Here is a 10,733-nt window from a genome sequence, read left to right on the forward strand (position 1 = left end):
AGGGCCTGGCCCCGGGCCGCGCACGCAGCGGCGGAACAGCCGCCCCTCGCGGCTGGTGCCCTGGTCCCCGTTCCGCACCCTGTGGGAGGGGGACCCCAGCGCGGCTCCCAGGGCAGCCCCTCAGCCGAACAACAGCCTCACTTGGTTTTTGTCACGAGCAACCGCGTTTCGCCGCGGCCGCCGGCTGCACTGGTGGAAATCACGGCGTCTCGCGGGTCCTCCTGGCAGAGCCCGCTGCCGGGCCTGTCCCTGTCTGCGTGGGGATTCCACACAACCAGGTCTATGGAGAGCTGGGGGGCCGCTGAGAACCATCGCCTGGGACACGGCCACGGCCCACCCCTTCCCCTCCTCTTCCCTTCTGCACCCAAAAAGATGGGATTCCTTTTTTTTTTTTTGTCATTGTTTTTGTTGCTTTCATGAATTTGGTTTGGCTCTTTTGAAGAAAATACCCACCACCCCCACCCCCCCATTGCTTGTTTTTGCTATAGGCTTCCATAAAATACTTTGGTGTGAGACCCACTGCATTTAATATCTTGAGGCATGGGGAGACTAATCCTGTGAACCGTAGAACTGCTCCTCAAGACGAGTTAAATGGGGGGAAGGATATTTAAAAACATCAGGGTTCATGCTGTCAACTTTTGGTACTGTGAGGTAAATGCAGGTCTGCCAGCTGTTACAGATTGCAGGGGATAATCAGAGCACAATAAACATACTTTGGGATGCTGCCACAAGTTGACTTTAATAGCTTTAATTAAAAAAAAAAAACCAAACCACTTCTCAAGCAAAAAAGCAGTACCTCTTTGCTTGGTTTGCTTTTCTCCAAGTAGATTAATAACATGAACAAAATACCTGCATGTGGGCCTGGAATGAAACAGGTGAATACTCAAGCACTTTATAGGTAACAGCAAAAACATTTTTAGACTTAAGTGCAAATCTCATATACTGAAAAATCGGATTATAACTTGTATGAGAGCCTGACAGAGAAACATTTTCCAGACGTTTCTCACCAAAACTCAGAGTTTTCAGAAAGACTTTAAAGCTTCCTTTTAAAGAAGACTGAAGATTTTAGGTCTTAAGAACCAATTAAAATTTGTCAGTCTTCCCTAGTGTTTTACACGGTTTTTGTACAATTTGGTCCTTTCACTGGAAAGCTTAAAGTTCAGAGCTTCTATTGAATTCTACATGCAACAGAGGATCTTGCTGACAGGGAAAATCCATAATGGGTTAGAGTACAGTAGAGCTGGACACTTCAAACTGCAAACAGAGTGTGAACAAGAAAGGGCACAGTAACTCTACATAGATCAGATGTGGTTTGCACTCAAAAATTTATGTTAAGTATATTTACCAGCTGCACTCTTCAATAGATGCTGAAATATTTCATTTTTAAAAAAAATCTTTAAAGATTCAAAAAGTCAATACTCTTATCTTGCCAAAGTTTCCTGCTTTCTAGAAAGCCAGAACACATTTAGCAGGAAGGGGAGGACAGGGGATGACACAACAGAATAATTTGCTTTAAAAACATTAAAAGTCAATCTAAAAAGTCTATTACATCTAACATACATCTTCCACTCCAGTTCATGTAGAATTCAACAACTGAATACCATGTTCAAATTTCCTGGGAGACTTTTCAAGTTCATAACACAATTTATAATTAAAATACTTTATTTGCATTGTAGTCTTCTAATCATGAGGCATGCTTAAGATATTTAGGACTGCAGATCCAGGACCCTTAAAGACACTCAGCTATCTTCAGTAATCTAGCTGATGGTTCACAGCTACTTGAGATAACCTGAGGGTTACACCAAACACTTTCAGTTTTCCAGCACACTGTACCACAGTTCTCTTTGGCAGGTGTTCTGACAAATGACAGGCATAGAGATACAGGAGCAGCATTAGGAGGGCCCAACTAATAACTTAGTAAACAGGATATCGTCCTCTGGAAAAAAAAAACCAGGATGTTAATAGCATCAACCCACCACTATAAAGCCATTAATCAGAACTGTGGAGAGCATTAATTTTGCCATTTTCTATCTCTTGAATACTTGCACACATTTAGAGAGAACTGCTGACAGCAGAGGAACCAAGATGACTCCCAGAATGTGGAAGCAATTTAAAGACGGAAGTCTTGACCTTAAAGCGCTTCACTGCTATGTAACTCACACTCTCCGATTCCTTTCCCTCGGGGCTCCCTGTCCAGTTCCCTCATCTCTCGGGACACTTTCTTCTCCACAGTGCCTGTGCTTTAGAGGAGTACAAGCACCCAGGAGCCACCTCTGCTCTCAGGGGCAGCACAGTCCTGACAAGTCCTCCTCTGCCTGGGTTCCGAAACCTCAGCACCAGCAGAACTTGAATGTAAGACTAATGAGTCTAATGACAAATGCTATAGTTCTTGAAAACACTGTCATTTTCATGACTTCAGGAAATTCTGTCATCCTCACAGCCTTTTAGACCAAAGGAGCATAATTTCTTTGTTAATAATTCAAGGCAAACTAGAACAGTAAAAAGAAAACTTCCAAGAGGATCTATATTCTGGCAACTCCTGTTCTCCCTCAGCTGAAGCTTATGAAGGTAGTTTGGAAGGTGCTGAATTCCAGTTGTTAAGAATTCGGCAAATTACACACTACTGAGAGGTGAAAACTTAAGGCTAATGATAATGGTAGGTGCTATTGTCTCAAGCAACTTAGAAACATCAACCATCTTATGTGAAAAACACAGCCTTAATTAGTAAGAATTGAGAGTGATGATTTCCACATTTAGGAAGCTGTTCATCCTAACTACTTACATGTTAATTTCAAGACATGGTTCTCAAGTTTTAAGAAACAGTACACAAGGAAGTTTTTAAGAACAGAGATGCAGTCTTCCATGATTCCCATAAAACTGTCTTGCTTCAAATTAAGAGACTTGGTTCCCTATCAAAACTGTAATTAAAAGCCAATACTGGACAATACACATTGTTTTGCTTAAGACCATGAAGCTTTTCTATGGCATAAATATCACCAGATAGAGTAATCTTCACTCTTCTATTGCTGTTTTGTTATCATAGGAATTCTGTTTTCAAATTTAGTTCATAGAGTTATTGCATATGCTACTTAGTATTAAAAGTTCAGTATAAAACAAGAGAAAAGCAGTAAAATCAAATCAGTCTGCTAAATCACACATCCCCTCACTTTGACTTGATTTTTAGAGTTCTGTTCTTGTTAAACAAGCACGGTGGATCTTGTATAGCAGTACAGCTGAAGAAATGCAGTATACGCCAATAACCAAAATCAACTGATTATACATGAGCTTTAAATCCTTTGACAAAGTTCTTTGTTGGAGAAGTCTGCTTCTGACTTAGATGTTTAATCCAGATAAATCTTGTTCCCTGCGAGAGGTACATACAGCCTCTTCAGCTTAAGAATATAACATGAATAAGATCAAATAACATTAAAAGCACGAGTAGTCCACCAGTTCTCACCACCTTCCCATAAAAAGGTACAGAGAGAATTTATGTATACATCATATGAAGTATTACTCTGTTTTATCTTCATCCTCTGCAGCATAGATAGCTTGATTCCTTCTCTTAATTTTTTTAATGCCACTGTTTCCATTTTCACTACCACCAATGCGCTTTAAGGGTCTGTCATTTAAGCTCTTCTCTTCCACCTGCTTACTCACACCAGATTTCTCCAGTTCCTCATTAGTGGAATCCATAGCATCGTCAGATGATACCGCCATGGAATCTGGCATGATCCGGATGTCAGAGAAGCTTGCAGAAAAGTCAGGGGGATGATCAGGGGAAGGATCTACAGAACATGTACTCAGGTCTTCATCACCACCTTCTTCATCCAGCATTATTTCATCTGGATTAATGGATGAAAGTCCAGAATTATCTGTATTATACTCACTGGGTTCCTCTGCTGACCCAGTACTGTCCATCTCCTCTTCCTCCTCCTCCTCTTCATACTCGCCTCGTACTGAGCCCTCTTCTTTAGCCTGCTGGATCCTGTCATTGATATCAGTGAGGCCAAACTGGGCACAAAACTCAGTGGTCTGTGGATTGATGGTATGAACTGGTTCCATGTGCTTTTGGGGCTTGCTGGGATCATAACAAGCAGCTGTCAATGTGAAGTTACAAGGAATTTTGAGATTATGATTCAGCTCTTCTAACACTTCTTTGATGGCTTCTTCTGTTGCACTGTAATCCCACCTAAAATGTATAAAGTTAAAACAAATGCAGCTAGTCAAAAGGTATTTCCTGTTCCCACTGCAAAACAACTTTTAAAGGTGGGTAGATAATAAAGTCATCTTACAACAGACTAATTTTTCAAATGGTTTTTCAGGAAAATATATTGCCTTTGGACAATACTGAGATTCCCTTCTCCCCACCAAGGATTTGTCTGTGATGTCAACCCACTCAGTAAGCCTTCACCCACCCACCCCCATAATCCAGCCTCATTTTCAGCCTCGCAGTGTAACTGCAAGAAGATCAGCCACCATGTATTTTTTGCCCCACCAAACTGTGGTGTAAGTCTGCAGAAAAAAAACTAACTGCCCCTGCAGAGCAGTAAAGAAATTGTATGCTCTAGAGTAGAGCCTTGTCACCATCCCCTTTGTTTTCCAAGGCATTCAGCAAATCCTACAGGCATTATAGGCTGCAGAACAGAGAAACACAACTCTAAGATAAGTTTACTTCCTGTCCAGCAAAACCACGCTTTCCACTCTACTTTGCATGCAACTCACTTTGCATGGAGGCCATTCTTTTCAGGCATGTTCCATGCGCTCTGAGTCACATTAACAAGACTGTTGGTGGCCTTGAGAACTGCAATCCACTCAGCATCATACTCCAGCGAGTCACCCGCGCTAGGATCATGCTCTATGTCTATTATCTGTTTAAAAAAAAAAACAAAACAACAAACAGAAAACAGATGAGGTGAGCTATCTCCCTTGACATCAGAAGAGGATTAAAAGTTTGAAGTGTTACTTGCATGGTACAGTGTTTCAGTTAATTTTCAAGTATACTGAGCTACTGGTCTCAAATAAGTCCTCTCAAGTTAGCCCTACATAAAAGTTTATAGCAATAAAGGAGTAAGAAAGGACAATCAGCAAAGGTAAAAAAGGCATTTCTGTATTTTAGCTTACAGCAATTGAAAAGCAGAACACTCTCCTCCCTACTGCCAGCTACTGGACAGTTATGCAACTTGGAAACCAAAATTTGCCTGCTCAAGTTCATGCCACCTTCTAAGCAAAAATACATGAAGAATTGCTAGCAACGGTTGTTCTGCTGTATAAACACACATTCCTAGCACAGCAATGAAGTTACCATTAAATGTTTTTAAAATCTTTCCACAGCTGACAAACTGAAATCCAAATCACTTCATATTCAGTCACATTAACCCAAATCAAACTGGGTTTAGCCAAATGGCACTAGTCAGGCTCCGAGTTTAAATTATCCATAAAGTAAGACTAATTTTCAATGTAGTTTTAAGGGAAGAAAATTTAAAAGGATAAACCAGAGCTACACACAGGTGGATCACCACCCTGCTGGAGGTAGTACTACTCCAGAAAGTTTTGCTACAGGATTTTAAGTCTGGGCAAGCATCCCAGTGTACTTTTGCAAAGCAAAAGCCCATCCTCATACTCTCTCCCATCTTCAAAGGTAGCTACTAGGGCAAATGGATCCCACCACACATCCAAAGGACAGATAATGAACCATCTTCCCTTTAAGTTCACAAATAAAAGCTACACTAAAGTGAGACTGCTAAAACTCTTGACTGCATTTGAAAAACATGCTGTCAGCAGCTCCCTCTCATAGCAAAGAATTTTAGATTCATCCATTTCAGATTTTACAGGTGGCACCCCAAGCAGTATACACAGGCCACAGGCGTGAACATTGTTTTGCTCTTGGCAATTTAGTTTGGCACTCATACTGAAAATTCCCACAACCTAGACCTCCTACTTGTCCACTGCCCTTTCTGGTCAAGATATGCACCAAACAAAAAGAAGCAGAGCCATTCTCCCAGAAGTCACATCAACTCCTGCTGGAATTCACAATACTGTAAGGAAATTACAGTACTCAACTTAGGACTCGGTCCTCTCTGAATTCATTAATCCAGATCTAAAGAAAGAGGCACTGGCTGACCCAAACTAAACTGTGAAAGGAGCTTCAAGATGGACTTTCCTCTTAGGTTTCACATTTGACAAAAAAAAACAAAACAAAACAAACAAATTAACCACAAGAGGAGATTCGATTAAGGTTAAAGTAGAGCTACTCCTCCTATTAAGTCAAGTACTTGTTCCAAGGTGCCTATGTGGCAGGACGCAAGGTCTGCTTATTTCAAGACAGTATTATACAAAGACCATTCCACACATATACCATTCCTAGATTCTTTCCAATTCCTCCATTTGTCAGAACTATTCTTCAGCTTGTATCTAGGCACAAAACTTAGCAGTCCAGACAAGTGAAGTACTTAAAAAGTGAAAACCCACTGCACATGGTCATCACCTGCAGAAAGTCTCTGTGCGGCAGGCATTTATCCAGAGCCAAAAACTTTGTTGCTTTTGGTAGCTCTTCTTTGGAGTTTGTCTAGGAAACAAATAGTGTTAACACAGTCGTTAGTATTTCTGTGCAATTTGACCATTCTAAACAAGTTATATAGAGATTGAAAACCATAATTTATACAGAAAAAGTCTTTCTGAAACAGAAAATCAGCATGGGATTCTAAGAAAGGGATGGAGGGACAAAGCAAAAGATAGACTTCACTGGAAGTCTAACAGGAAGCTGGATGCAGATAACAGCAAGATAAAGCTAGAGACACATTTCATCCTTAACCAAAGCAGCAGAGCACACCTAGCCTTGAAGCAAAAAGAAAATCTTACGAAAATCTTTAAACACAACTGGAAACAGACTTAAGGAGTTTAGAAGGTCTAGTCACATTTTTACAGCTAAATAACTTGCTAATAGGAATAGCATGTCATACCACTTTCAGGAATAACTCAAACCAAGAGAAGTTTCAACCTACAGGGGCTATTTTTTGACATTACTCAGGCCATGAGACAACTTCACCTGCCAAGCCTCACTACAGACATCCTCCCATCCCCAGTTAACCACTTTCTTCTTTTCAGTTGCTTTCCTATCACCTTGTTTTGAATCTGTCTCTTTCTCCAATCAAGTGGGAGAGTGCTTGCCTACAAACTTAAATTAAGAACTTTCAAGTGTAGTAACGTTAGCTATTTTGCTCTGTCCCTGAAGAGGATTATGTAGTTACACCACTGAATTATATACATCTCTTTAACCTACTTAAGCTAGCAGTCTTAACACCACTTAATGTTTTGCGGCTTAAGCTGAGTTTTAATAACGGAGCAAAAAACTTTAAGAAGTTGCTTTTCTACACATGGTTCCCTGCACTGGAATTATTTGGACACACAGATTCTTGATCCCCGCCCCCCTTACCTCATGTTGCATGAAAGCTGCAAATTTAACATGAAGATGTGCTGAGAACCAGTAGGTGGGTTTCAGATGCTGCAGCAGCTCTGAAGCAGCGGGGCTTCCTAATGTGTTGCTCTCCACTTCTTGACGGAAGAAGGATTTCATTTTAAGAAGCTGTTTCTTGTTTCCATAGTGATATATGCTCCTTGGCCAGTCATGCGACATAAATATATCAATTGGACGCTTTAACTGTCGAGCCAAAATGCATATGGTATAAATAAAACATGTATGATAACGAAGTTTTGAAATTACACAGCACAAGGTGGAACATGTGGAACACATTCCACCTCAGGTCAATAGAGAGTTAGCTGTGACCAACCTCAAACATTTACCAGCTCAAAGCAAGTAAGTATACCACTGAGCCCCATCTTTCAGGAGGCTTTGACGTTGTTCAGGGAGTCTAGTCTCCAGGGTTTGTACTACACTCTCCTGGGACAATCAGCTGTGTTTTACACATACTGCCTTAGAAGAGAGATCACACCCTCACTAGTGAGTGTCAGGCACTCAGAAGAAGACTCTTAAAAGTTACAGCTATAGATCCACAATCAAAAGCACCTCCTTCCTCATGGATTTTTTAAAAGCTTTGTTTAAAAGGGATAATGGTCAAGCATGATTTTCCTCCTCAAAGGAAGCACCCCTCAGAAGTCTAATCAATGTCTTAATGTCTCGGTTTGATATTCAGGATATTTCCATGAGCTGTATCAGAACACACTTCTAAAGGAAACCCAAGTCCAACTAATAAGAAACTTGAGGTGAAACGTGTCAAACTGTCAACAATGACAGCAAACCTTGGTCCTGTGTTCAGCATCCCTATATCTACTGAACACTTCAGCATGCAACTCCAACCTGAATAGTCACTCACAAGGTGCTAAAAAATACCTATTCACACAACCTCAGCCAAACCGAGTAGCCCTTGTGACAAAGCAGGGAGTATGCAATGGCTCAAAAATAAAGCTAATCTGTCCTTTGAATTTCTTGCCCTGCAGTCAACAATACTTCAGCCACAGGAATCTGAGGACAGCTTATTCAGCTGGTTCAATTTTGATTAGTTAACTCTGCACACAGACAGCCTACATGTTAGACAAGGTAGTATCCATCTTCCAAAAGCTAACATAAAGCTAGAAAAGAGGTGTATAGCCAGAGTATCTTCCTTTCTGTGACTTTTATCCAAATAAAAAAATAAAACCACACCAGAAAACTACTCCTGCCTGTGCCTGAATCAGATCAATCTGCATTGCTAGGCAAAGCATTAGAGGATATATTCAGCAGGAACAACAGAGGAATGACACTCAAGATAAAATGGCCAGGTGAGCTGGGACTTGCTGGTAAAATTAGCTATCCAATAGGATACTTGCTCAGAGTAGCTTTAACATCTTACTTCTAAATTAATGAAAACTATTTACCACTCTTTATAAAAGTAGATTTTTCGCTAACCTGCTTGAGTTTGAAGACTTCAATATTCCTCACATGATAAGCGCTTCTAATTGTTTGCTGGTTGTATGGTGGACACTCAAAGTGGCCTGAAACAATGAAAAAAAAGAATGAAGAATGAAGAATGAAACAATGAACAAAAAAGAAGAGTGGTTGCTTGAATCAATAATTCCCTCCTAACTTTCTTCACAAGGTAGCTTCTTGGGGGCACACAGACACCTACAGCAATCCCAAATACAAGGTTGCCAATAACCAAAGGAGATACTGTACTTCCTTTACATGAGGCTTACACCAACAAGCTGCCAACTTTTTACATGTGAAGCAAATATGTTGTAAAAACACGTGTACAATAATGAGCAGTTCTTCCATTCAGTGTCTTAATTTCATAAATATAGAGAATACAGTAATTTGGTTGTGGAAACAAAAACCAGGAGTTTAACTCCAATACTTAAAACTCAGGACCTGTCTGAAACACTTAACTTTGGGCAGAAAGATTTATGTGCTTAATTGCCAAATAAAGTTTTGTACCTCCCTGGTGAGATAACATCCCTCATTACTTCCCCACACCCCCTACCTCACAGTTAGCTGCACAGCCATGTGCAATAACATAGAGAGAGAGCTGTTTGCTGCGCAGCCATGAAGCATAGGTATGTGCTCATGGCTACCCAGGCAAACACGTTGGCACAGCCAAAGAATGGAAGGTAGATGGGAACAAGCAAAAGTTGGGCACCGACATAGCGAGAGCACAGAGCAAGCCTCTGTGAGTAGTCGGTGACCAGAACATAAGTTAGGATATAACAACTCAGAGGTATAAACTAAAAGATCACGAAGCACTGCCTGAGATCTGACTCGTGACTGGGGCCACCGAAGCTGTGATTTTTTTGTGTTTCAAGAGTGCTGCCACCAACCATGACACTACAGCTTAACAGATTCAGCAGCAGCTTAAACATGCCTTTAACTGCCCACAGGTACCACAGATTCTGGAAGCACAAACGGGTACCCTGTCAAAACGGACGTGGTCTCCAACTTTACCTTGGGATAAGAAACTTGAATGTCTACCAGAGCTCCTACATACTCTTAACAATGAACAGAAAAATTACATTTTTAGCAGTTAGCATTATTGTCAAAAAAAGTTTTATCTCCCACATGCATATTCAGGCCTACAAACTGTATGCTTGCTAACAACAAATTTAGTTAGCTTTGATAGGTATTAGAATCAGGTGTTCTAGGAAAGTGGTTCAGTCCTTTGCGGCTTGAAAGACATCTGCAAAGCTTCTCTGAAGCAGTATGTTACTAGAAATAATATAACTGTACAGTAATCACAAGTAAGAGACCACTATTTCATGTGTTGAGGTGATCAGAAAGACTGAAGTATCCTCTATTTGCTGACACAAGTATCATCTGTGACCAGATTTCTGTCTGCTGATGGAGAGAGGAAGGAAGAACTTCCATGGAAGAACTCTTGAATACAGAAGCATATAACCAGGAGGAACCGATCCTGAGATGTGCTGACACTAAACCTCAGCTCAAGACAATACATTTGTACAGTATCACTAAACTGACTGCTTCACACAAGAAAAACTAAACGCTCTTGCGCTGTATGCTGAAAGGACGCTAGCATGGAAAAATCAAGACTGTTCAAAAAAAACAACGTTCAGAAGTGCACTGCTTCCTGCTGTGGTCGCCAGGCAGCTACCGACTCATCTACCGCCTCCAGAGAAACCCGCGCGCTGAGCCAAGAGAGGCTTCCAGCACAAGCGTCGGTGCAGAGAAGAGGAGGCACAGCCAGACCCTCCCCGCGACAACTCTGGCCCAGCGCTCCCCGGCCCGCTCC

General features: G+C 41.2%; 1 protein-coding gene across 1 annotated transcript; it reads right to left on the reverse strand.

Moving 5' to 3' along the window:
- Positions 1 to 721: 721 nt before the first annotated feature.
- Positions 722 to 9,000, reverse strand: DBR1 (debranching RNA lariats 1). Its single transcript, XM_026855523.1, has 5 exons — positions 8,903 to 9,000; positions 7,433 to 7,657; positions 6,485 to 6,565; positions 4,723 to 4,868; positions 722 to 4,189 (listed from the first exon to the last, which is right to left on the reverse strand). Exons 2-5 carry the CDS (start codon positions 7,631 to 7,633, stop codon positions 3,511 to 3,513), a joined length of 1,107 nt encoding a protein of 368 aa, XP_026711324.1. The 5' UTR covers positions 7,634 to 7,657; positions 8,903 to 9,000; the 3' UTR covers positions 722 to 3,510.
- Between the last annotated feature and the right edge of the window lie 1,733 nt (positions 9,001 to 10,733).

Source organism: Athene cunicularia, assembly GCF_003259725.1.
Source record: "Athene cunicularia isolate RWA chromosome 9 unlocalized genomic scaffold, athCun1 chr9_part2, whole genome shotgun sequence".
NCBI lineage: Eukaryota > Metazoa > Chordata > Aves > Strigiformes > Strigidae > Athene > Athene cunicularia.

What these genes read in the sequence shown, in the direction of transcription:
- DBR1 (XM_026855523.1), bottom strand. Translation starts at nt 7,633, where the DNA reads ATGTCGCATGACTGGCCAAGGAGCATATATCACTATGGAAACAAGAAA. An exon ending in CAGCTTTCATGCAACATGAG is followed by an intron (nt 6,566 to 7,432) that starts GTAAGGGGGGCG and finishes TTTGTTTCCTAG; the next exon opens with ACAAACTCCAAAGAAGAGCT. An exon ending in AAGAATGGCCTCCATGCAAA is followed by an intron (nt 4,190 to 4,722) that starts GTGAGTTGCATG and finishes TATACATTTTAG; the next exon opens with GTGGGATTACAGTGCAACAG.